This window comes from Harpia harpyja, chromosome 13, assembly GCF_026419915.1.
Source record: "Harpia harpyja isolate bHarHar1 chromosome 13, bHarHar1 primary haplotype, whole genome shotgun sequence".
NCBI lineage: Eukaryota > Metazoa > Chordata > Aves > Accipitriformes > Accipitridae > Harpia > Harpia harpyja.
The window spans coordinates 6,362,896-6,384,172 of NC_068952.1; the positions used below are offsets into that span (position 1 = coordinate 6,362,896).

Here is a 21,277-nt window from a genome sequence, read left to right on the forward strand (position 1 = left end):
ACATTTTAAGACACACACCCCCCCCCAAATGGAGGAGGGGACTGCTAGAGACTATCTGATTTTACGCAATAGCCTGAGTTCAAAGAAATTTGTACTTTTACTATGATCAATCTCAGAACAATTCATCTGCATAATAGAGATTTTATGGCTAAGTTGTATTCTGCACAGATGCAAGGAGATGAGACAGAGAAGTGCCCTTTTATATTCTGGGTGTGGTGCACTTTCATACTAAGTTAGTTTAGTTGAGCTGATGACCACATGTGATCATGTATCAGTAAGTGATGGCAGCCAGGGTCCTCACAGTAAGTCCTCCTTACATGCATTGAACTGGTATTCAGAGTAGACTGGATGTGGGACCTGCTTTAGCTTTGTTGTGACACCAGGTGGATCCCTATAAGCAGAAAAAGTCCTAAAAAGTTGTACTCTTTGGATACACTAATGCCAACAGCTAGCTTTCCTAAATATTATTTTTAAATAAATTGTTATTTTAGGAGTGATAATTCTAGGGAGTAGGACTATCTAAATCCATTCAACAAAATGCTTTTCTCTTGAACACTTCACCCCAAGCTTTTTCATTTTCCCTCACTGATTTGTAAACTGTGCCTATTTAGTTGATGTGTCTTCACATATATATGTTTTCAGTGCTAAACTTAAGTGTAGTTCTACCTAATTGTATTATAGGTGTTCCTCTGCATTCTTTGAGGAAGAGAGATCAGCGTTAAAACAGAAACGGCAGAAAATAAGACTTTTGCAGCAGCGGAAAGTTGCAGATATTTCACAGTTCAAAGACCTTCCAGAAGAAATTCCATTACCGCTTGTAATAGGAACAAAAGTTACAGGTAATTTCTTAAACAAACAAAAAACAGCCAAGTGTTTTGCAAAGATTTTAATAAACCATAATATGCTTAGTGCACGTAGTTAAAATAAATTTAAAACATCAAAAGTTACATGTTTTTATTGTTAGCTTATTGAGAAGGTACTCGTGAGGATTAGCTAGTATTTCTAAAACAGGATATGGTTTTGAGGTACAAACTTAGTATGGTTTATTATTTCTGCTATTCAAATTGCAGGGGTTTTTTTTGCAGGGGCAGGGGGCTTGTGTCCAGTATACGTAACAAATCTTGGAGAGAGAGATGCTTAAATGCAAAGAACTGAGTGCTGTCTGAAAGTTTAAAATCTAAACTAATATAAAACTAGAGCTTTATTCTTCCATAAATATACAACTACGTGTTTTGAAACAGATATACGATTGACATTGAAGTGTAGTTGGACATGTATACCAAACATGACATTGCCTTACTGAAAAAACTTACACATAACTGAGGAAGGGTTATTGTTAAAAACATTCCAGAAGTTTTGTCTAATCTTATAAAAACTTGAATTCCTCCATCCTGTCTGTTTGTGATCCAGATGCTTTTCACTTAAGCATGGTATCTCCCACTCAAGCCACTACTGTTCATTGCTTTTTGCATACTTCAGCAAAACTGCCCTTAATTCTTGCTGAAGAGCAGGCATGCACAACATTGCCTCTCCTCACTCTCCTAGAGCTGTATCCTTGAGCTGCGTTCCTCATTGTCTTTTGCTAAATATGCAGTCATCAGTGGAAGTGATCAAAGAGAAATGGTATGCAAAATCATCCGGAAATTGACTTTTGCCTGCTAAATCTGTCTGTCAGAAGATACTGGGTATTGAATAGTGTTTTATTTAGACATAAATGTAGTGCTAAGGATTAGATTTGGGAAATACTTGACTTGCAAAGACAAATTTGACAAAAAGTTGGGTAGTATTTCTGTTGCATACAATTCTTTTTCCAGGTTTACTTCCCCCCCCCCCCCCCCATTTAATCTGTGGGTTTTAAATATACATGTAAAGGGTTACTTGCAAAAGATGTATTAAGTCTATTTTTCTCAATGATATCAGAACATTATAGTGTTTGGTTTATTGTTCTTTTTGTTTGGTTTTTTTTAAGCACGTTTGCGAGGTGTCCATGATGGACTATTCACTGGACAAATAGACGCTGTAGACACTCTTAATGCTACATACAGAGTGACTTTTGACAGGGCAGGTCTTGGAACACATACAGTCCCAGATTATGAAGTTCTTGTAAGTATTAATGACACATTCTTAAAATAGCTGTAATAAAAAAATAAAATTAAAAAATCTACAGTTGTATGCTTTAATCAAAAAGAAGAAAATTTGAAATATTACATCCAGGTGGTATTCTCATACAAGCATAGTAGATGCATGAGAAATTCCAGGGGAATGAGCTTCTACTGTTTATGGTTCTATAGAACATGATAACTCTCTATGATAAAAACATAACAGCTCAGGCTGGAATAATTTACTAGACCTACTATTATAGGTTATTATAATAGCCTGAGTTTAATATGAAGACATATCATGAGTAGTGTAAGATCTCAAAGAAAATTCCGCTATGGGATCCTGGCAGGATTTCCAGAAAGTGTTCAAGAAAACCTGACTCTCTGTAATTTGCCAAAGTTTGGAAAGGCCTGTGGTAGTTGTAAGCAAGTATTAGCAGTTGACTGAACCTCATTTTGAAACTTCTTATGGTAATGAAGCTACCTGTGGGGCTGTTGCTTTGGTCAAACAATTTGGGATTATTTCCTAGCTCATGGGCTTTTGTACCAATTTATGAGCTCCAGGAATTGTTCCTGCCAAACAGTCTGACCTAGACCGCAATCTTTTCAGAGAACCTCAAGTTCTTTTATATCTTGTGTAGTGTTGAATCTACTAAGGGCCCATAATTTGTCTAGTCTCTGTCATGATCTGAGTTTGGAGCCTCTGCTGAACTCCTGTTCAGTCATGATTTGTCTGCAGCTTGCCAACAGAATTTTTGGAAATACTCTTGCACGTTTTATTTGATGTGATGCCGTAACACTTCGAAAACTCTAGCAATGGAATATGATTTTGGAGCTCCTGCTAGCCCAAAAGCAAAACGTTAATCTTTTAACATTGTTGGGTTGGGGCGTGGATGGGCATGGCTAGTCCAGACTCCAGAAATAAATTATATATTGCAAAAGGTTGTAAAATTAATTAATCTGACAGCTGAAGTATATCCTTCCTTTTCCTGTCTTAGAGTAACGAGCCTCATGAAACCATGCCAATTGCTGCCTTTGGACAGAAACAACGGCCTTCAAGGTTCTTTATGACCCCTCCCCGGTTGCATTATACACCTTCACTCCAGTCTCCAATTACAGTAAGTTACTTTTTTCATGTAATATGAATCACTGAAGCTGTCACTTTAAACAGTTTTTGAGATTAATCTTCTGAGGTTATTCAGCAAGATAAAAATTTTAGCAAATCCCTCTAAAAATAAGCTGTTAAATTAAATGTTCTTTCTTGTATAGGACAGTGATCCTTTATTAGGACAATCTTCGTGGAAAAACAAAATTTCAGGCACAGATAGTGAAACACTAGGAGGCTTTCCAGTAGAATTCCTGATTCAAGTGGTAAGTGTTAACTGTAACTTTTAATTTTGTTGTGTATTGTCCTTTGGTGTTTATTCTGCCAATTCTTCTGCAGTTAAATGACCTTCTGTTGATTTATGACAGATATGATGATATCCAAATTAACTTTTGAAAATAAATTAATAATATTTGTTTTTATCCCTCCTACCACCCCTTCTTAATTTTCTGACTTGTTCATAAGCTTTGAAATATGCTGTTCTTCAGACTGCAGAAGGGGCTTATGTCTCCAAAAGCGTGTCTTATTTTTCCCAACTCTATCACTTGGTCCAAAAAAAGATATTATTTCTACCTGCAAACTTTGTACTGTGTTAAGGCTTTTTTTTATTTAAAATATACTTGCATTATGTAAAGAACATTTGCCCATGTGCATTATCATATATTGTATAATATTGCATTTTATGTTATGTAATGTCCTACCCTCTTGGAGAAGAAAAGAAGCACTCTTTTCCCTGAAAGCAAACATACATGTTATAGATAAGAAAACTGTTTTTTGTCTTCATCTTTATGAAATAATTCATCAGTGATTTTTGTACATCAGTTCAGAAGAGCACGGACAAATAATGTTAGGAAGCTGAGATTCATTGAATATCAAAACTCATCGAAGCAAGTTACTCTTGAGGATGATGGAAGAATGTAATTGCTCATGTTGGCTTAGCTTAAGATCTGTGATTGAATTCTTTAACAATGAAAGCCACTCGCTTCCCTTACAGTGGGATGGGGGAGAGAATCAGAAGGGTAAAAGTGAGAAAACAACTCATGGGTTGAGACAAATACAGTTTAATAGGTAAAGCAAAAGCTGCACAGGCAAGCAAAGCAAAACAAGGAATTCATTCGCCACTTCCCATGGGCAGGCAGGTGTTCAGCCATCTCCAGGAAAGCAGGGCTCCATCACACCTAACAGTGACTTGGGAAGACAAACGCCATCACTCCAAACATCCCCCCCTTCCTTCTTCTTCCCCCAGCTTTATATGCTAAGCGTGACATCGTATGGTCTGGAATATCCCTCGGGTCAGTTGGGGTCAGCTGTCCTGGCTGTGTCCCCTCCCAACTCCTTGTGCCCCCCCAGCCTCCTTGCTGGTGGGGTGGGGTGAGAAGCAGAAAAGGCCTTGGCTCTGGGTAAGCACTGCTCAGCAATAACGAAAACATCCCTGTGTTACCAGCACTGTTTTCAGCACAAATCCAAAACATAGCCCCATACTAGCTACTATGAAGAAAATTAACTCTATCCCAGCCAAAACCAGCACAACTTCTCAAATTTTAAAGTGTATGTAATTGGTCAAAAGAATCAAGTTTTGTCTGTGGCTCACAGGAGACACTACTATTTTGGCCATTCCACATAATGAATTTTATTTGACAGAATGATCTATTCAGTTTTTTAGGGGAAACTTATTGTATGAAGCTAATTTTGAAAAAGGTGGCTTGGCATCTAGCTTAGCTAAGAAAATTTAAAATAGTTGTAGTTGCTATAAGATTAATTATGTTAAGAAGTGAAATACACAAAAAGATGCGGTCTTTGTTTATGCTGCTAAACTGTATCTGCAGCTATCCTCCTACTTGAGTCACTGAGTACGATCAATGAAACTGGGTAGCTGTTGTGGTTTACTCCCAGCCAGCAACTAAGCACCATGCATCCACTCGCTCACTCTCTGCCCCCAGTGGGATGGGGAGGAGAATTGGGGGGGGGGGGGAATTAAAACTCATCGGTTGAGATAAGAACAGCTTTAAAATTGAAATATAATAATATAATAATAATTGTAATGAAAAGGAAGATAGCAAAAAGAGAGAGAAATAAAACCCAAGAGAGACAAGTGATGCACAATTTAATTGCTCACCACCCATTGACCGATGCCCAGGCAGTCCCCAAGCAGCGATCGGCCCCTCCTGGCCAACTCTCCCAGTTTATATACTGAGCATGACATTCTATGGTATGAGATATCCCTTTGCCTAGGGTCAGCTGTCCTGGCTGTGCTCCCTCCCAGCTTCTTGTGCACCTGGCAGAGCATGGGAAACTGAAAAATCCTTGACTTAGGATAAGCACTACTTAACACACTGATGTTTTAGTTGTTGCTATCAACATTACTCTTGCACTACATCCAAAACACAGCACTGTACCAGCTACTAGAAAGAGAATTAACTCCATCCCAGACAAAACCAGGACTGTAACTAAGGGGTATTGAGCTTTACAACTATTTAGTGTGTCAAGTTGATTTGTTTATGATACTGTTTCTGTATTTTAAATGTGAAAAAGTGTGGTTTCTCAGTCACATTTGGTGGTATATTATTACTCATTATAAGGAAATCTAAGTTTTAAAAGTATAGGCCTTTTGCTTGTATTATAAATGGTGGCATTTTACAAAGATACTGCATTAGTATGTATTTTTGCAGACTGTCAAAAGATTTTGAACAAAATCAAGCCGCAGCTTTTGGCATTTGCTTATGTGAGCAACATAATACTTTATCCAGTTTTTTGATAAAGAACTGTGAGGCTTAAAAAGCATTTACTGAAGGACTGTGCGTTATTTTTAAGCCTAGCATTTTAAGCATCAACTTTTTTATTAGAAGTTTAAGGATGCTACTGAAATTTGGTGTTGTGAAATACATGAGACTGGTGAATACTGATTATTGATTGCACTGCATTCACCAGTCCAGATGTATTTTTATGTTAAAGGTAGCCATTAAAGATGTTCTAGCCTTTCTTATGCACTGGTACAGTAAAAAAGTCAAAGCCCTCATTCTGATTTAATGGTGATTCAGGAAGTAAATTATCAGAAAACGTTTGATTCAAAGAAAACTTTCTGGAGAACTATTGCCAGGCAATTATTTATGATACCATGAATAAATAATTTCATGGGGAAACTTTATTTTGGACAAAACAGAAAAAATGCAGTACACCTTGAATAAGGTTTCAAACCCAGCTCCTTAGTTCTCTTTTACAGGTTCTGAAATTAATTTGGAATGAAAGGAAATGTAGCCAAAATCATGTGCAGACACTGACAAATAAATGTTAGGGATATTCTCATTGTGTATAACTTGCAGTTATAAGCAAACACTGGGACTTGTGACAACTATTTTAATCATAGTTCTACACTGGTGAGTCTTAGTTTTTCTAAATCTTTATGTTAATTTATACGTGTTTGTATTTTGGCATCAGAGACTGCTATTCTTTCTGGTTTTCACTGTGGACAAACATATGCGTATTAGGAGATGAATGGCTCGAAAATTAACATTATGATATGAAGAATAAAGTCAACAATGTTAGTAACAGTGATAAATTTTTTTTAAAAGTCTTTCATGCTTACATGCAATATGTGATGTATCCTTAAATATTTCATAGGCTATACTGTGGGTCAAAATTGATAGATTACATTCTTACATTGTAGTCAGTATTAAAATTTGGAGGATGTTTTTCCAAGCACTCAGCTACAGCTTCCCCCCCCCAGCCTTCTTGTTTTGTTTTGAGGAAAAAAATTAGATTGGGAAGGAAACAATCTAGGACAAAACAGATTGTTTGCAGGGTTGCTGCATGTCCAGTAGAGGGAGTATGTTAATGCAGCACGTTCAGAAAATGAATTGGTGTCTTCCTGATTGCGGTGGAAAAAGGAGTGATCTTCTCAACTTAAATACAGGAGGAAAAATCTGAAAATGGATACTGGATTTTTTACTATTTTCTGCTTACAAAAATTTTGAAAATATTTCATAGTAAGTTATTGCACACTACTTTGAAATGCTTGTGTTCTTATAAATGTTCTTTTGACTAAAAAATGAAATCTAAAGTATGAATCTAAACATACTGGTTGGGTTGTTCCTTCATCTCTTTTAATGTGGAAAAGCATTGTACTAAAAACTTATTTCCAGTTTAATGAGAACTATAAATTATAACAGTAAACAGGATGAGTTATGCTGAAAATAGAGCTGTTAGGCAAGAATTTCTCAAGGAAAATAGGGCTGAACTGAGTTAAAGCATCCACTGCTGATACTGGCAAATGAAAATGGAATTCTATTTAATAAAATGTGCCAATGAGAGAAAGTTGGTAGACGTCATAGATACATTGAAAAGTCAGAGTTTCTTGTAGAAAGAATCAGATTGTCTTGATCTCTGGAGTGTATCTGGGAATAGGATGAATATAAAGTCCAAGCTCATGAACTGGAGAACTAGAGCCCTGCATCCTCGAATATGTCTGGACATCAAAGTAGATATTAAGCACCAAATACGTTGCAAGTTTTGGGGACAAATAATATATTCTGCATTAAGATGGAGACTCGCCAGCTTCATGAAGGAGGAGGACTTAGACATGTTAGGCAGTTGCCAGATGGTGACAACAGCAGAGCTTGACAAGTAACTTTTTGGCAGCAGTGGCAGATAGTGTACAGTGCTTTCCTTCCTCTCAGGTGTTTTTTTGCCAACATGAGCATTTGTGTGGTGTGTTAGAAACTAGATCAGAGAGATAATCCAGCTCACAAGTAAAAATTTTAAAACTTTTTTTCTCGCGTTTTCTGAATTAATTATTTTGTCATTGTCAGTTCCCTGGCTGAGTTCTTCATGTAGCTGCAAAAATGCAAGTGCTGTTCAGCACGGGCACTGGGGGACAGCACAAGGACAGAAATGAGCAGCTAGAATTGGAAGAGTGATAACCTATGCAGTATTGCCTCTGTGCATCTGACCATGGCTTGCCATCTGTTCATAAGATGCATCTGGCAAAGTATTTGTGGTAGAATGAGAAGTATTGATGCTGTTTTACAGGTCTAGTTTATAGGTCTGTTATTTGGAATACTGGCACAGGCTTTCTGTTGCTCACATTCAGGAAAGATGACAGTGAATGGAAAAAAGATACAGAAAGGGCCACAAAAGTTTAGGAGATGAAGAACCTTTTATGGGAGAGGAGACTGGAAAGGCTTGGGTTGTGATTAGTTTAGTGAAAGAACAGTGGAGAGATGCTTTTACTGTCTCTGAATAAACAGGGATAAATACAAGGAGGGAGAGCCTATATTTAGCTGAAAAACAGCTTTGGCAGAACAAATTACTATGAAGTGAACAAGAATGCATTTAACATGGAAATTCCAAGGAGATTCATAACTAGCTGAAAGAAGTCCTGGAACAATTTTCCATTAGGATTTGGGAGGGTGAGAAACCTGGCTGCATTAAGACTGAACTTGAAAATCAACAAAGACGATTATATATAAGCAGATGTGTGTTGAACTAGGTGTTCCTATTTCTCCCAGTCCCACGTTCCACTACTAGGATGCTGTTAACCCCTTTGAAATTTATAAAACCTGAAATCTTGGCTCTGTTTACATCAGTAATAGAACTGTTGCTGGTAGTAGTGGAGCTAGGATTTCTCTCAGGGCCCTAGAGAGTATGAATAGTTTTAGGAGTGATGTGTGTGTTGAGAGCATTCCCAGTGATTTCCACCTCAGCCTGCTAGGTCCCAAGGGCAGCAGAAACAGGGTATTCCCATTATGAAAGAGGGAAATGGAAAGCCCAGAGTTATTCTGTATAAAATAGATCCAACCTGTATACCAGGTTTTACTGCAGGAGTATACACAAAGGGCTAGTGCTCAGTCGAGGACACAGCTGAGAACTGTGTGAAAAAAGGTATGGTAAGGTGAGTGATATTAATTGTACTACATGATGATAACACCCTTCGCTTCCCTTCAGGCTGCAAAAAAAGAAGGTTCTTCAGTCTCTAGCTGGTCATAAACTATATTAGTCTTACTATAGAGAATTTGGGCTGATGGATTTTAGCATTCTCCAATCTAGAGCACTTGAAAATGCTTTAAAAATCTCTGGAAAATCCACCCTTTAATTTTAATTAATTTTTATTTCTGCATCTTAACTTGATGAATAACTGAGAAATGTATTTTAAAATTATGAAAGAAACACACATTTTATTATCTTGAATTTCTATGTCATTTCAAAACTGCTTAAGGATCTATTCATTCTAAAAATAGTTCCTTTGTTTTTAGACCAGGTTATCGAAAATCCTTATGATCAAGAAGGAACACATCAAACAATTGAGAGAGATGAATACAGAAGCAGAAAAGCTGGTGAGAATGTTCTCTTCAGTTCTTAAAACAGGATATGCTTTGGCAGCTAATGCAAATAGATACAATTAAAACTAGAGTCTAGATAAAATCTGTATTTTATCACTTTCTATAACGTGAGATTTTTTGATTATTTTTTTAAAGACAAGTCAGAGAGGTCAGTTGTTTCAAATATGATTCTCCTTTGAAAGCATTATGCTTTGGAAACTGGTTAACGTTAACATCAGGATAGCATATGTCAGTTGACATGTAAAGTAAGGAAATACTATGTACTTTGAGAATCTTGGGTACAAGTTTATATGGTAAGACATCGTAATTTTATTTTGTGGATGGTAGGTACTTATTTATTTAGCTTTCTGGCTGAAACAATAACTCAGTTCAGAGATTTTCTATATAAAGCTCTGAGTGCCCTTAACCAGCATTTAAAATTACAGTACCAGAGCAGCTACAGCATAATTAGCAGCAGCAGAATATTTTTTCTTGCTAGGCTTTATCTAATCATCAGTCAGTAAATCAAAATGATAAGAGTGCCTCTTCTACCAGCCATGGCTATCAATCAACTTGAAAGTGGAAAGCTATCAGTCTCAACCTTCTGCTAGCATCCATTCAGACAGTTGTCTCTACAACGTACAGACAGAAGGCTAAAGGTTTGTGGAGAGGAAGAGGAGTCCTTTTTATTTCTTGAAACCAAAAAGCTGATTTTTCCCATGTAAAATATTTGAATGTTGAAGGATTTGATTTATTGTGGTACAATTTCTGTCTTTGTCCCTTCAGCGATCATGTGTGCATGTGCGTTCTGTTGTTCTGCTTCCTACTGACCCATCCCTACATCTCTGTAATTTTCTTCTTTTGTGCTGTGATGCTGCTCTTCAAAACTGCGTTATCATTTCAGTCACTGTTATTTTTTCCTGTGCAACAAATGTTTTCTCTTTTAATTTTGCCTATTAATAATTAAAATAGATGCAAAAAGAAGCAAGATTAAAACATACCATTGCAACCTGTAACTGGTACTGAAAAATTACCAACTCTTCTTAAAACAAACTAAAAAACTTCCTGGTTTTACTGAGATATTAGTATTTTTGCATAGATAAGGAAATCCATAGAAATTACAGTAGCCTTTCTCTGACAAAAAATCCAGATATTAACATGTCACTTGGCTACTAAGTCATAAATTAACTGTATTGTTATTTTCCTTGACGTTCTTATTCCACAAAATTGAAAGAGCAAAAAAGCAATGGGGAAGAAGGGGGTTTAGAAATAAACATTAAATTTGATGTATTTTAGTTCAGTTGTAGCCTAGATAAGGACTTTGAGATACTTTTGAAATTCTTCCTTGTGCTGTTTCCTTTGTAAACCAGCAATCATAACGCAACCTCCGTTACTGTTCAAGGCTGTCCTGATAAAAATAGAGGACGTGATACCTTTCTATTGGGCCATATTCTTAGGCTGTCTTCTAACCCTCTTTGTCCCTTGGCAATCCCATCTACGTTTGTGTCACTGAGTATATGTTGTTTCTCCTTTAAAACGTATATTCTCTGAACAAGAATCTTTTTCCGGTACCAATCCACTTGAACATCAAGAACATACCTGAACATTAATAAAATAGAATCCTTTGAGTTTGTTCAGGTATAGTTTAATTGTCAGACTTTGATAATAATTCATACAATTGTGATTTGATAATTGTTAGAGTAACACCACTGTTTGGTTTAAAGCAATCCTTTCGTGGAGACCTTTTTTTTTTTAATGACTGATCCAATATAGAAATAAACAGAACTGACCAAAATCAGAACTGGTGCTGAATGTAGTCCATTGTTATCTGGCAATAATAATAAATTTACATGAAACAGGGGATGCCTTCAGAGCAGCTATTAATACGTGCAACTGCACATTTTCTATTTAATTTTTCTGAAAGGACAGCTTATTAATAGTTAAGCATCTTGACATCACTATACTCATCTTGGTTGCAGGCTATGAACAAGTTACCATATACATAAAACAGTGAACACACTTCTGATAGCCATTTGGATAAACAAATCTAAATAAAAAGGATGGCTAGTTTGTTTTTTCACTTGACCTGTGATAAAGACAAGGTAAAGGTGATGCTGGTTGTTCCAGAGAAGCATGTAGATGCTCGGTGAGAGAGGTGTTATCTGCTTCCATTTACTGAAAGCCGTCCATCTTTTGTCTGCCAGTTCAGCTGTTTGTCAGTGTTTCCAGATCTTGGATTGCTCCTGGATCGGAAATAGTGCTGGTGCTGAGAAATATTTCTTTTATCGTCACTAGCATGGAGTGCCCTTAGCTTTTCCTCTCTGATGGGGAGTTCACAATTGTGTGCAGCTTTCACAGCTAACCTGGAGCTCTAGGGGGGCTGGTCACTGAAGAAGGTCAGAAAGTTACAATTTTTTCCTTACGTTCCAGAGCTGGAGGAAGTATGTCAAATTTATGCGGTTTCCAGTTTGCTCTTAGGTGAATTCTGAAGTTATGGTGTTTGTTTAAAGCCCTATTAATCTGATATTCAGACTTATAAATCCCTGGAGATTATTTCAGTGATTAACTTTAATGGGGAACTTTGAACTGAACTGATAACTGAAGCCTTGATTTTGAGTTTTTGACCTGGATCCTCCTGATGAAGGCTCTTGACTTTGCAATTTGCTTTATCTCGTGCTGTAAATTCTATAGCTACAGATTTAATCATATGAGGGACCTGTATCTCAGATTTGTGGCTGAGAAGCAGTGGAAATGGATCCAGCTTATCTTGCAAGAGGCCATTTGTGGAGGAAATTTTGTAATATATTGTATGTTTTGTTTCAGTTTCATAAATATCACCCAAACAGTGTCAAGACACATTTTGAAAACAGTGTAAGAAAAAAGTACTGTATTCTGGTATTTATTTTTGTGGAGAATTGTGCTTACCCAAAATACTTACGTTACCAAATATAAGCTCTAGTAACCTTCTTTTTTGGCAGAACTGTTAGCTGTAACAGAAGGTACATAGCACTGAGTCATCCTCAAGTGACCACTAACTTACTAGACAACTGTGCCTCCCATCCTGCAGCAGAGGTGGTCGTGGCCATATTGTCCTATACTGCTCTCCTATTGACAGGATAGTTTTCTGTTCGTATGGTAGAGAGAAGCCATACCCAACTACTGGGGAAATAAGGTCAGACCACAGTCATCTTCTGTAGCATTTACCACCACAGATTATCATAGCACTTTATGAAGAGAATGAAAGCATGATAGTTATTACACAGTTGTCACTTGGGGTTTTAAATAGTGATACTATGTTTTAATATTTTGTATATTAACATTTTTCTATTAAACACTGGGATTCCAAATATGTCAGTATTATTTTCAAGTGAAAATTCCTTTTGATGAATTCAAAAGATATAAATGTACAGTATTGCATTAACTTTAGTATGCTTTGTCTTTTCCACAGAAATCCTATTCTATGCCAATAGGCATTGAGTTTCAGAGGAGATATGCAACTATTGTTCTAGATCTAGAACAACTAAACAAAGACTTAAATAAAGTTTTGCATAAAGTTCAACAGTATTGTTATGAGGTAAGATTTTGCTGGAATCTGTATATACCTGTTGGCTTTGCTTAACCTAAGTACAAAAAAAATCAGTATTTTCTGGGAATAGGGTGTAGGTGGGGGTCACTTTGAAGTGAAACTAGTAGTAGCTGCATTGGATTCCTTCTCTCTCTGTCTCTGCCTTTATCTGTCTCTGTTTCTTTTACCAGAAAACAGACACTTTTGCTGATGCCAGTGGCCGGTTTTGAAATAGACATACATGTACATAAATGAAGAAAAAATACTGTGTACTGTGTACCTGTGAACTCTCTTTGAAATCATTTATCATTTCACACATACACTAAATGCAAAGGAGATCTTTATTCTTAATTTCTCTTCGTTATATCTATGCAGCTTGCTCCTGACCAAGGCCTCCAGCCTGCCGACCAGCCAACAGATCTGAGGCGTAGGTGTGAAGAGGAGGCTCAGGAGATCGTCAGGCAAGCAAATTCCTTGACAACAGGACAGCTTTGTGTTGAGAGTGAAAATTTAACTGATCTTATCTCTAGACTTACAGCAATATTACTGCAAATTAAGGTAAAATGTTTGCAAAAAATAGTTTCTACCATAAAATACGTAGTATTAAAGCTCTGTCAGTTTCTTTGTGCTGAACTGTGAGAACATTTTTTTGTTTTCTTCTCCTACAGTGTCTAGCAGAAGGAGGTGATCTCAATTCCTTTGAATTTAAATCACTAACAGATTCATTAAATGACATTAAGAATTCAATAGACTCCTCAAATATCAGGTATTACTTTTTGAATATTTAATTCTTAATTACATGTTTTGTGCCAGCAAGCAATTCTTACTGTATTTTAGAGATGAACAATGATTATAATTAAGGGTTTTAATCTGGTAACTTTTACTTATAGGAATGAATGGTCCCATTTAAAATGGGACTTCATAAAGGGAGTGTGAAACTAGGAGTTTTCTGTTTGAACCTATCAGTGAAGTAACCTGATCTTAAAAGAAAAAAAAAAAAAAAAGAGAGAGAGAAGAACAAAGTAAGTGTGTGCTACATTGATGCAGCAACAACTAGACTTTCTTGCTCTTCAGTCGTTTATGACAGCTAATAAGTTATTTTGGAACATTTTCAGACTTTGAAGTCCCACTAGTAAATATAAGTTCTTTAAACCACAGAACAGTATGATTTTGGTGTTCTTTTTGCATAGTTACTCAACCTCTTGTACGTAAATATCAAAAGCTGGCATAGAGACAATTATAGCTTCTGACCAGCTTCCATCAGCAATATTTGAAACCAAAAAACACACATATTGTGCCAGATCAAAGGCCCATCTAGTCTAGATGGGCCATTTTTCAACAGTTGTCACAAGCAGGTGCCTGAGGAAGCATTATAAAAATAGCAAGAATGTGGTGATGGCAAGAATGTGGTGATACTTGTGTGGAGTACACTGCAGCCTCCAGCAATTTGTGACCAGGATTTTTTAAATAATTGTAATGCTGCTAAATTACATAATTTAGAAAATATGCCTAAATGCTGCGTATTTCCTTATACCCTCCATACTCCTATTGCTACATAATAATGGGAGGCTGCACATATGAATTTCTTTTTTTCTTCTTTTTTTTTTTTTTCTTTTTTGGCAAAGGTAGTAGGATGGCCTTTTAATTTAAAAATAATTATTGAGAAATGCTGGTGTATAGCATTTTTTCATTAGCAAAAACAAAAATAAACCCCAAGCATTAGTGAAACTTCTCTATAATCAACACTGCAAATTGCACGTTGGAATGGATTCAACTAAAGGTGATGTACGCTGCGAAGAGGGTGATGTTTCCATTTCACTGTATTTATTTGGGGCATTTTAGCATCTTTTCATAATATTTTTATTTCATTAACTCTGGTCGTGTTAAAGTTTTCTTTGAAGTACCCGAGTCAGTAACTCTTGATTTCATGCAGCTGTTTGTGCAAATGTTATTCTTACATATGTCTCTATCAAATTGTATTGGTATGTACTACTGAGTCATCTGAATTTTTGCATTGGCTATGTTCGTACCTTGATTTTCACTGTAGAAATATTCAGACACAGCTCTTAAATATGAGTTTTACTTAAAAAAACCCAACTCTTAAAAAATGTTACTTTTTTTCTTCTTCTTCTTTTCTTCCTGTAGCTGTTTTCAGAACAATGTTGAGATCCATGTTGCACATATTCAAAGTGGTCTGAGCCAGATGGGAAATTTACATGCTTTTGCAGCTAATAACACCAACAGAGACTGAAAACTTTTTCAAGTGTACAGCAAGTAGTTCTGGAAAATCCTCTTCCTTTATATAGGCTTCACCAAATATCCTAACTGCCAGAAGATAAGGGAAAAGAAAACCTCTCAGAAAGGACCCTTTTAAATATATTATATCTGCTTCTTAAGAAAACCAGCATTACTGGCCAGCATTACATTAGATTTCTCCATTTGTTATTCACATACAGTAGTTTTGCTAACTGGTAATCTCTTAGTAATTGCATTTATTATAATAAACTTGAAAACATACTTTCATATAATTTGAACTTAGTTTTTAAAAGTTCAGATTAATTCTGCACACCTTGCTGTTGGCTCTCCTGGTATGTTAGAAGTGATGAAGAGGAAATGGCTCACGTTAGTAGCCACATGGCAGGTCTTTGTTATGTAAAGCTACACTTCTGTGTAGGTGTGGAGGGTTGCCATTTCAGCCTCCAGGTAGTGTGGTGACAACGCAGGCTGAGTGTTCCTGAGCTAAAGAAGCAGCAGCAGGATACGGACAGCAAACAGAAGCTGTAAACTTCAGGATGTTGGGCAGGTCTGTCGATCAGTCAGTGTCTCGTTGGAACTTTTTAATTTATCATAACTTATAGAAGGAGTCTAATGAAGGAATATAAAAATGTAACTGGTAACTTTTTGGAAAGAGATTGGTTATGGCTTTTTCCCTTCACACGGGGCAAAAGAAGTGTTTTAGTTGGTATTTTATATAAATGACTGGTTAAACATATTGTTTTTCCAAATTTTTGTTTGTTTTGCACAACTTTTTAATTAGATTACTGGTTATCCAACAATACCCAACATATATAAATATGAAGATTTTTATAATTAAAGATAACCAGTGGGGTAAACTGCAAAAATAAAAAGTGACAACCTGCCTATGAGTACCTTTTGGAATGTTAATCTTGTAAAAAGTGTGTATTGGTTTGTTTAAATAGTCTTGTAAAGCTTCTGTGTAATGAATTGTTTCCAGATACGAATTTTCAGAGATAGCTGTAGAGATGTTTTTGATTCTTTTAGATGCCTCATTAAATGAGGTCTTTTATATGTTAATGTATAAAGAATATGTAAACAGGATTATTTTCAATTTTAAAATTTTGTATAGTTTAAAGATGCTTCTGTATTCTGTGTTGGTATTGTGCCACTGCAAAACTTTAGTGCAGAGTTTATATTTAGCTAAACTTGTTCTGTTAATTAAGAGAAATGCATAAATCTTTTATTCTCAATGAAATTTGTAACTCTGAATAAATTGACCTATGAGAGTTGATATATTTCACAAAAATGCAAACTTTGTTGCAGATGGTCTCAGGTCATTTTTTTAAGAGAAGTTAATTGCTGAAAATGAAATGTTATGCGGACAAGGTGAATAGCTGTTCTAAAAGGTATCTAGAAACTTTACAAGTGATATTACAAAATAATGCTAAACACTAATTTTGCTGAGTTACCCATGGAAATTTACCTCTAATAATGCAATAGAACATTGCAGTGGTCCCTGCAATTGCTTTTGTAATTACTTTACCCATTTTTTTGTGGTGTTACCATCCGTTTGGTAAAGAAGATGGAAAGGTCCGCTCCCACCACCCCTTTCATTTAAACAGAGAAAGGTGCCAAAGCCTAACTTAAGGCACATAGGTTTAGTCTGACAGTAACTAACAGTTAACTCAGGAAAAAGGAACCATCCCCTCGCACCCCTGTCCTTGTCATCTGCTGCTCATAAACCCCGCTAGCATGCCGGTTCAGGGAGCTGTGCTGCTGAAGAACAGTTCACCCTTCTTGTCGACTTTTCCGCCTGCATAGCACACTGAGCTCGCTCGCTGCCAGGGGCAGTGGGCGCCCATGCTAGCACAAGGGAACAGCAAGGACTGCCTTTTCCAGCAGCAGCCCGCTGGCTTACGGTACAAACCTCCGTACTCCCGCACCTCCGTACTCCCTTAAGGCTCTGTCAGGACTCTGCTCGCATACTGACGAGTTAAGCATATGCATTGAATGCTTTTTGGGAATAGGACTTCCCGATACAAAACACCAGGCAGTCACAGAGGCTAACTGTGCCCTGTTGATAGCAAGCACCCCAAACTGAGAGAGAGAGACGTTGTAGATGCTGGTAGATACCGCTACCAAGAATGGTATTCAGCAAAGAGGATTTGGGAACCTGCTTTTCATGACAAACTCATTTCTTGCTGGATACAGAATACATTGTAATAACGACCACGCTCCAATCTTAACTCTGATTCCATAGGTATGGTGGTTTTTTACATGTGGATTCTCAAATGTGCTCTTTCCAACGTGTTTTGTGCTGAAGTGGTTTTTTTAATCATTGCAAGGTAATGTAACATAACAGGAAGATAGATAATTTGTGATAAAAGTATCCATGTACTTTCATATGTCATTTAGCCAACACACATGGGCAATGTGAATGAATATACACGCTGCTTCTCTTCAAGAGGCTGCATTTCCTCTCAGTTGCCAATATGTTGGGTCAGAGTTAATGTTGTTGTGTTTTGGTGAAATACAGTAACAGATATGACTGTTGCTGCTGAATGTGGCCTAAGTGTAGCAGGAATCTCAAGAACTCACTACGACTACTGTAACTTAAGTCTGCAGGAGTAGAACAAGTTAGTTTGGTTTCTTAGAGTCAGTAAACTTGAATTCACCCTGCACCCCCAAGAAATAATTGTCTCATTTTCTGTCTCCTCCTGTAAGTACTTCTCTTCTGAGGTCTTCCTGACCCCTAACGTAACCCAAGTCCACCTGGGGCAGACAGCATCTGACTTGGGTTGGTTGGTTGGTTTTTCTTCATGTGTGTTTGGTTGGGGTTTGGGTTTTTTTTTTTTTCCCCGAGGACAAGCTCTGGTTTTTGACGGGAGAATATTAATCAGCAGTCCTGCTATACCACTTAGCCTTACATGCTTGCACTTCAGCCACGGTTCAGCTATCCCAGATCTTGCAAGCACAGGTATGTTATGGGGTGACACTGAGGGATTTTGTGCATTGGTAACCTTATTTTGTGGGGCATGATTTCCAATACAGGGTATTTCTGCCACCAGTACCCAGGTGACTTTTTCTGTGCTTCCAAACCATGACAGCCTCATGGCATTCAGGTGCTCTTCCATAACTGGAGTCTTACACCTTGCTCTGAAGCACAGCTTTGTAGGCAGGAAGAATTGGCCTTATCCTCAAAATACTTATATAGTAATATATCCTTCCTTAATAAATTGACTGAATTACAGGAGAGGCTTCTGTTACTACTACTTCTGGTGTTCTCAGTGCAGAGCCATTCAGCCTGCTACCCATCATGCAAACAGCTTCTGTGTAGTCCCTAGCATTCAAATTCAAAGCTAAAGCGCCTTTACAGCGTTCACAAAATACTCCTACTTTTCTGTAGTTTAACATTAACCTTGGCTTAAGTGGCAGAGTCGAGGCTTTTGTCTGAGCAAGACAATGATTTGAAGGTTTGGGTTTTGTATTACTTAGGCCGTAAATTTGCATTTTCGTTAAGGAATGGGGGTGGTTGCTTAAAGCAGATCTAAAGCAAATACTGACAGAGAGGGTTTAAGGCATTTTTGTAACCTTTCCTTCAGGCCCCCGAGATCCCTTATTCACACCTGAACTGCAGCTGTGGCTTTCCAGGACCTGGGAAGAGAACCTGCAGCTGGGATGTTCTGCCACCTCTGTTCTCTGCCCCACACCGTCGGTCAAGGTAAGAAACCTTGTCTGTGCCCCAGGTACACACACAAGTAGAGCAAAAACGTAAACCTTTATTTTTATTTTTTTCCCCCTCGGTCAAAAAATCCCGACAGGCCATCCCCACTCTTCTACTTTTCTAAGGCCAGCCCCCACCCCCAAAACAGTGGATTTGGTTAGCTTTTTGGCTAGAGAAGGTTAAATAGGAATACAAAACAGCCTCACGGAAATCTTTAAATACCGTGTAAAAAGATGCCCTCAGCTGACGGAGCTGACCCCTATCTTTCTTAAATAAATAGGTAAAATCAGTTACTACCGGATAAAGTGCAACAGTCGCAGAGCAGGGGTGAGGTAGCACGGTACGGGGCTGCTCCCCGCCGGAGCCGCGTACCCCGGGACGGCGTTTGGCGGGGCAGGACTTCGCCCCCAGGCCGGGGGGTCCCGTCCCCGACCCCGGGGCGGCGCTCAGAGGGCTCGGAAGGCGCCGAGGGCGTTCTCCTCCCACTCCGAGCCCGACTCCGAGTAGCCGCTGGTGTCCTCGGCGTCCGACACCGGCGAGTACTGCCCGCAGAAGGCGCGGCCCGGCGGGTAGGGACCGGCCGCGCTCCCCACGGCCGCCGGCGGCCCCGCCAAGGAGGCGGCCTCGGCCCCGCCGGGCTGGCTGGGCGGGAAGCCCTCGAAGCCGGGGCCGGGGGGGAAGGCGGCGGCCGGCGGCCACTCGTAGGGCACCGAGCCCTCCTCCTTGATCCGGACGATCTGGGCCAGGCCGGGGAGGACCCGGCGGGGCCGCTCCGGGGCGCGCAGGGCGGCGAAGCGGGGCGGCGGCGGGAAGCCCGGTGGCGGCGGCGGCGGCTCGGCGGCCGGGGGGGCGGCGGGGCCGGGGCGGGGCGGTCCCCGCTGGCGGCGGGACTTGGCGCGCCGGTTCTGGAACCAGACCTGAGGAGAGAGAGAGAGGGCGGCGGTGAGGGCGGCCCCGGGCGGAGCGGAGCGGCGCGGCCGGCGCCCCTCACCTGGATGCGGGACTCGGGGATCTGCGTGGCGTCGGCCAGCTTCTCCCGCAGGTAGATGTCGGGGTACATGGTGTCCTGGAAGACCAGCTCCAGCGTCTCCAGCTGCGCCGCCGTGAAGCTGGTCCGCTTCCGACGCTGCGAGGCCGCCGGCGCCCCCTCCGACGGCTCCGCCGCCGCCGCCCCCCCGGCCCGGCCCGCCGGGGGAAGCGCCCTGAGGGCGGGCGAGGCCGGGTCGGGCCCGCCGCCCCCCGCCCACCTGCCTGCGGGGAAGGCGGGCGGCTCCGCCGGGGGCTCCCCGAAGCGCAGCGCGGCCATGGTCAGCGGGCGAGGAGGGGGCCCGGGCCGTCCCGCCGCCCTTTATAGCCGGGGAGGGGGCTCGGCGGGGGCGGGGGTTCGGCGGGGGGCGGCACGGCCCCGCGGGGAAGGTGGGCGCCGAGGTCCGGGCACCCCGCCGAGCCGCCGGGCCCCGCACCCCGGGCTTTGCTGGTGGGGTGCCGGCTTGGGGCGGCCCCCGCCTCGCTCAGCCCCGAGGCCTCGGCGGCGGCGGCGGCCGGGGCACCGCAGCCCCACGCGTGCCCGAGGGGGTGGGTGACGACGGCCGGCGGCGCTCGGCTCCCTGCAGGGAACGCGGGCAGCGTCCGCCTCGCGTGGGCAAAACAAGTCGGCGCCGGGAGGCTGGCGCCGCGGGTAGGGCCCGGTCCCGGTCCCGCAGCTGGGTTATTTCCGATACAGCATCTGGGCCGATACGGTTACGGAGTTGGCTGCCTCCCTCCCTCCCTCCCTCCCGCCGCCGGCGCGGAGGAGGGTGTTTTCCAGCAGCTGTCCGCTTTGGCGAGGGAGGGATCTCGCCTAGTGTGAGACTCAAAGTAAACAAAAGTTAATCCCTTCCCGTGGCCGCGGCTGCTGTGTTTGCAGTGCTCCGCTGCCAGCTGTGCGCCCGGCGTGCAGCCTCCTGCTGCGCCTGCTGCCGCTGCTGCAAAACCATCTCTTTTCTTTTCAGGATGCAAGTTAGATCCACCTGGGGAGCCCCAGCAGCTCAGACGGGGCAGAGACAGACGCTGGTGTCATCACCTTTTCCACCCACTGGTTAATGCGTGCGCACTCCCGCTCGCACTCACGCAGCCCAGGCACTTCTGCGATAACTGTTTCCCAGCTGGAGAGAGTCTCGCGCCGAAACGTTGCCCGCACACTCCAACAAGGCTCTATGCCTGACCATCGCCAAGGCACTTCAAAATGGGTTT

General features: G+C 40.6%; 2 protein-coding genes and 1 long non-coding RNA gene across 5 annotated transcripts in view; 2 read left to right on the forward strand and 1 right to left on the reverse strand.

Annotated features, from left to right (window-relative positions):
* Nucleotides 1-16,633, forward strand: part of LIN9 (lin-9 DREAM MuvB core complex component) — a 40,731-nt gene extending 24,098 nt beyond the window's left edge. For all 3 annotated transcript variants that reach the window (XM_052806266.1, XM_052806267.1, XM_052806268.1), the window contains 9 exons: nt 682-839; nt 1,970-2,103; nt 3,098-3,217; nt 3,369-3,470; nt 9,453-9,533; nt 12,967-13,092; nt 13,459-13,641; nt 13,752-13,849; nt 15,229-16,633. In XM_052806266.1, coding sequence (XP_052662226.1) covers nt 682-839; nt 1,970-2,103; nt 3,098-3,217; nt 3,369-3,470; nt 9,453-9,533; nt 12,967-13,092; nt 13,459-13,641; nt 13,752-13,849; nt 15,229-15,334 — 1,108 coding nt within the window. In that variant the 3' untranslated portion in view covers nt 15,335-16,633. The remainder of the gene's footprint in view (nt 1-681; nt 840-1,969; nt 2,104-3,097; nt 3,218-3,368; nt 3,471-9,452; nt 9,534-12,966; nt 13,093-13,458; nt 13,642-13,751; nt 13,850-15,228) is intronic.
* A 787-nt stretch (nt 16,634-17,420) lies between these two features.
* LOC128150235 (uncharacterized) lies at nt 17,421-21,277 on the forward strand. Its single transcript, XR_008237991.1, has 3 exons — nt 17,421-17,433; nt 19,977-20,087; nt 21,037-21,277. It is a non-coding gene; the product is annotated as an uncharacterized LOC128150235 (long non-coding RNA).
* On the reverse strand, nt 19,162-20,351 carry MIXL1 (Mix paired-like homeobox). The gene is made up of 2 exons (XM_052806269.1): nt 20,037-20,351; nt 19,162-19,962 (listed from the first exon to the last, which is right to left on the reverse strand). Exons 1-2 carry the CDS (start codon nt 20,349-20,351, stop codon nt 19,492-19,494), a joined length of 786 nt encoding a protein of 261 aa, XP_052662229.1. The 3' UTR covers nt 19,162-19,491.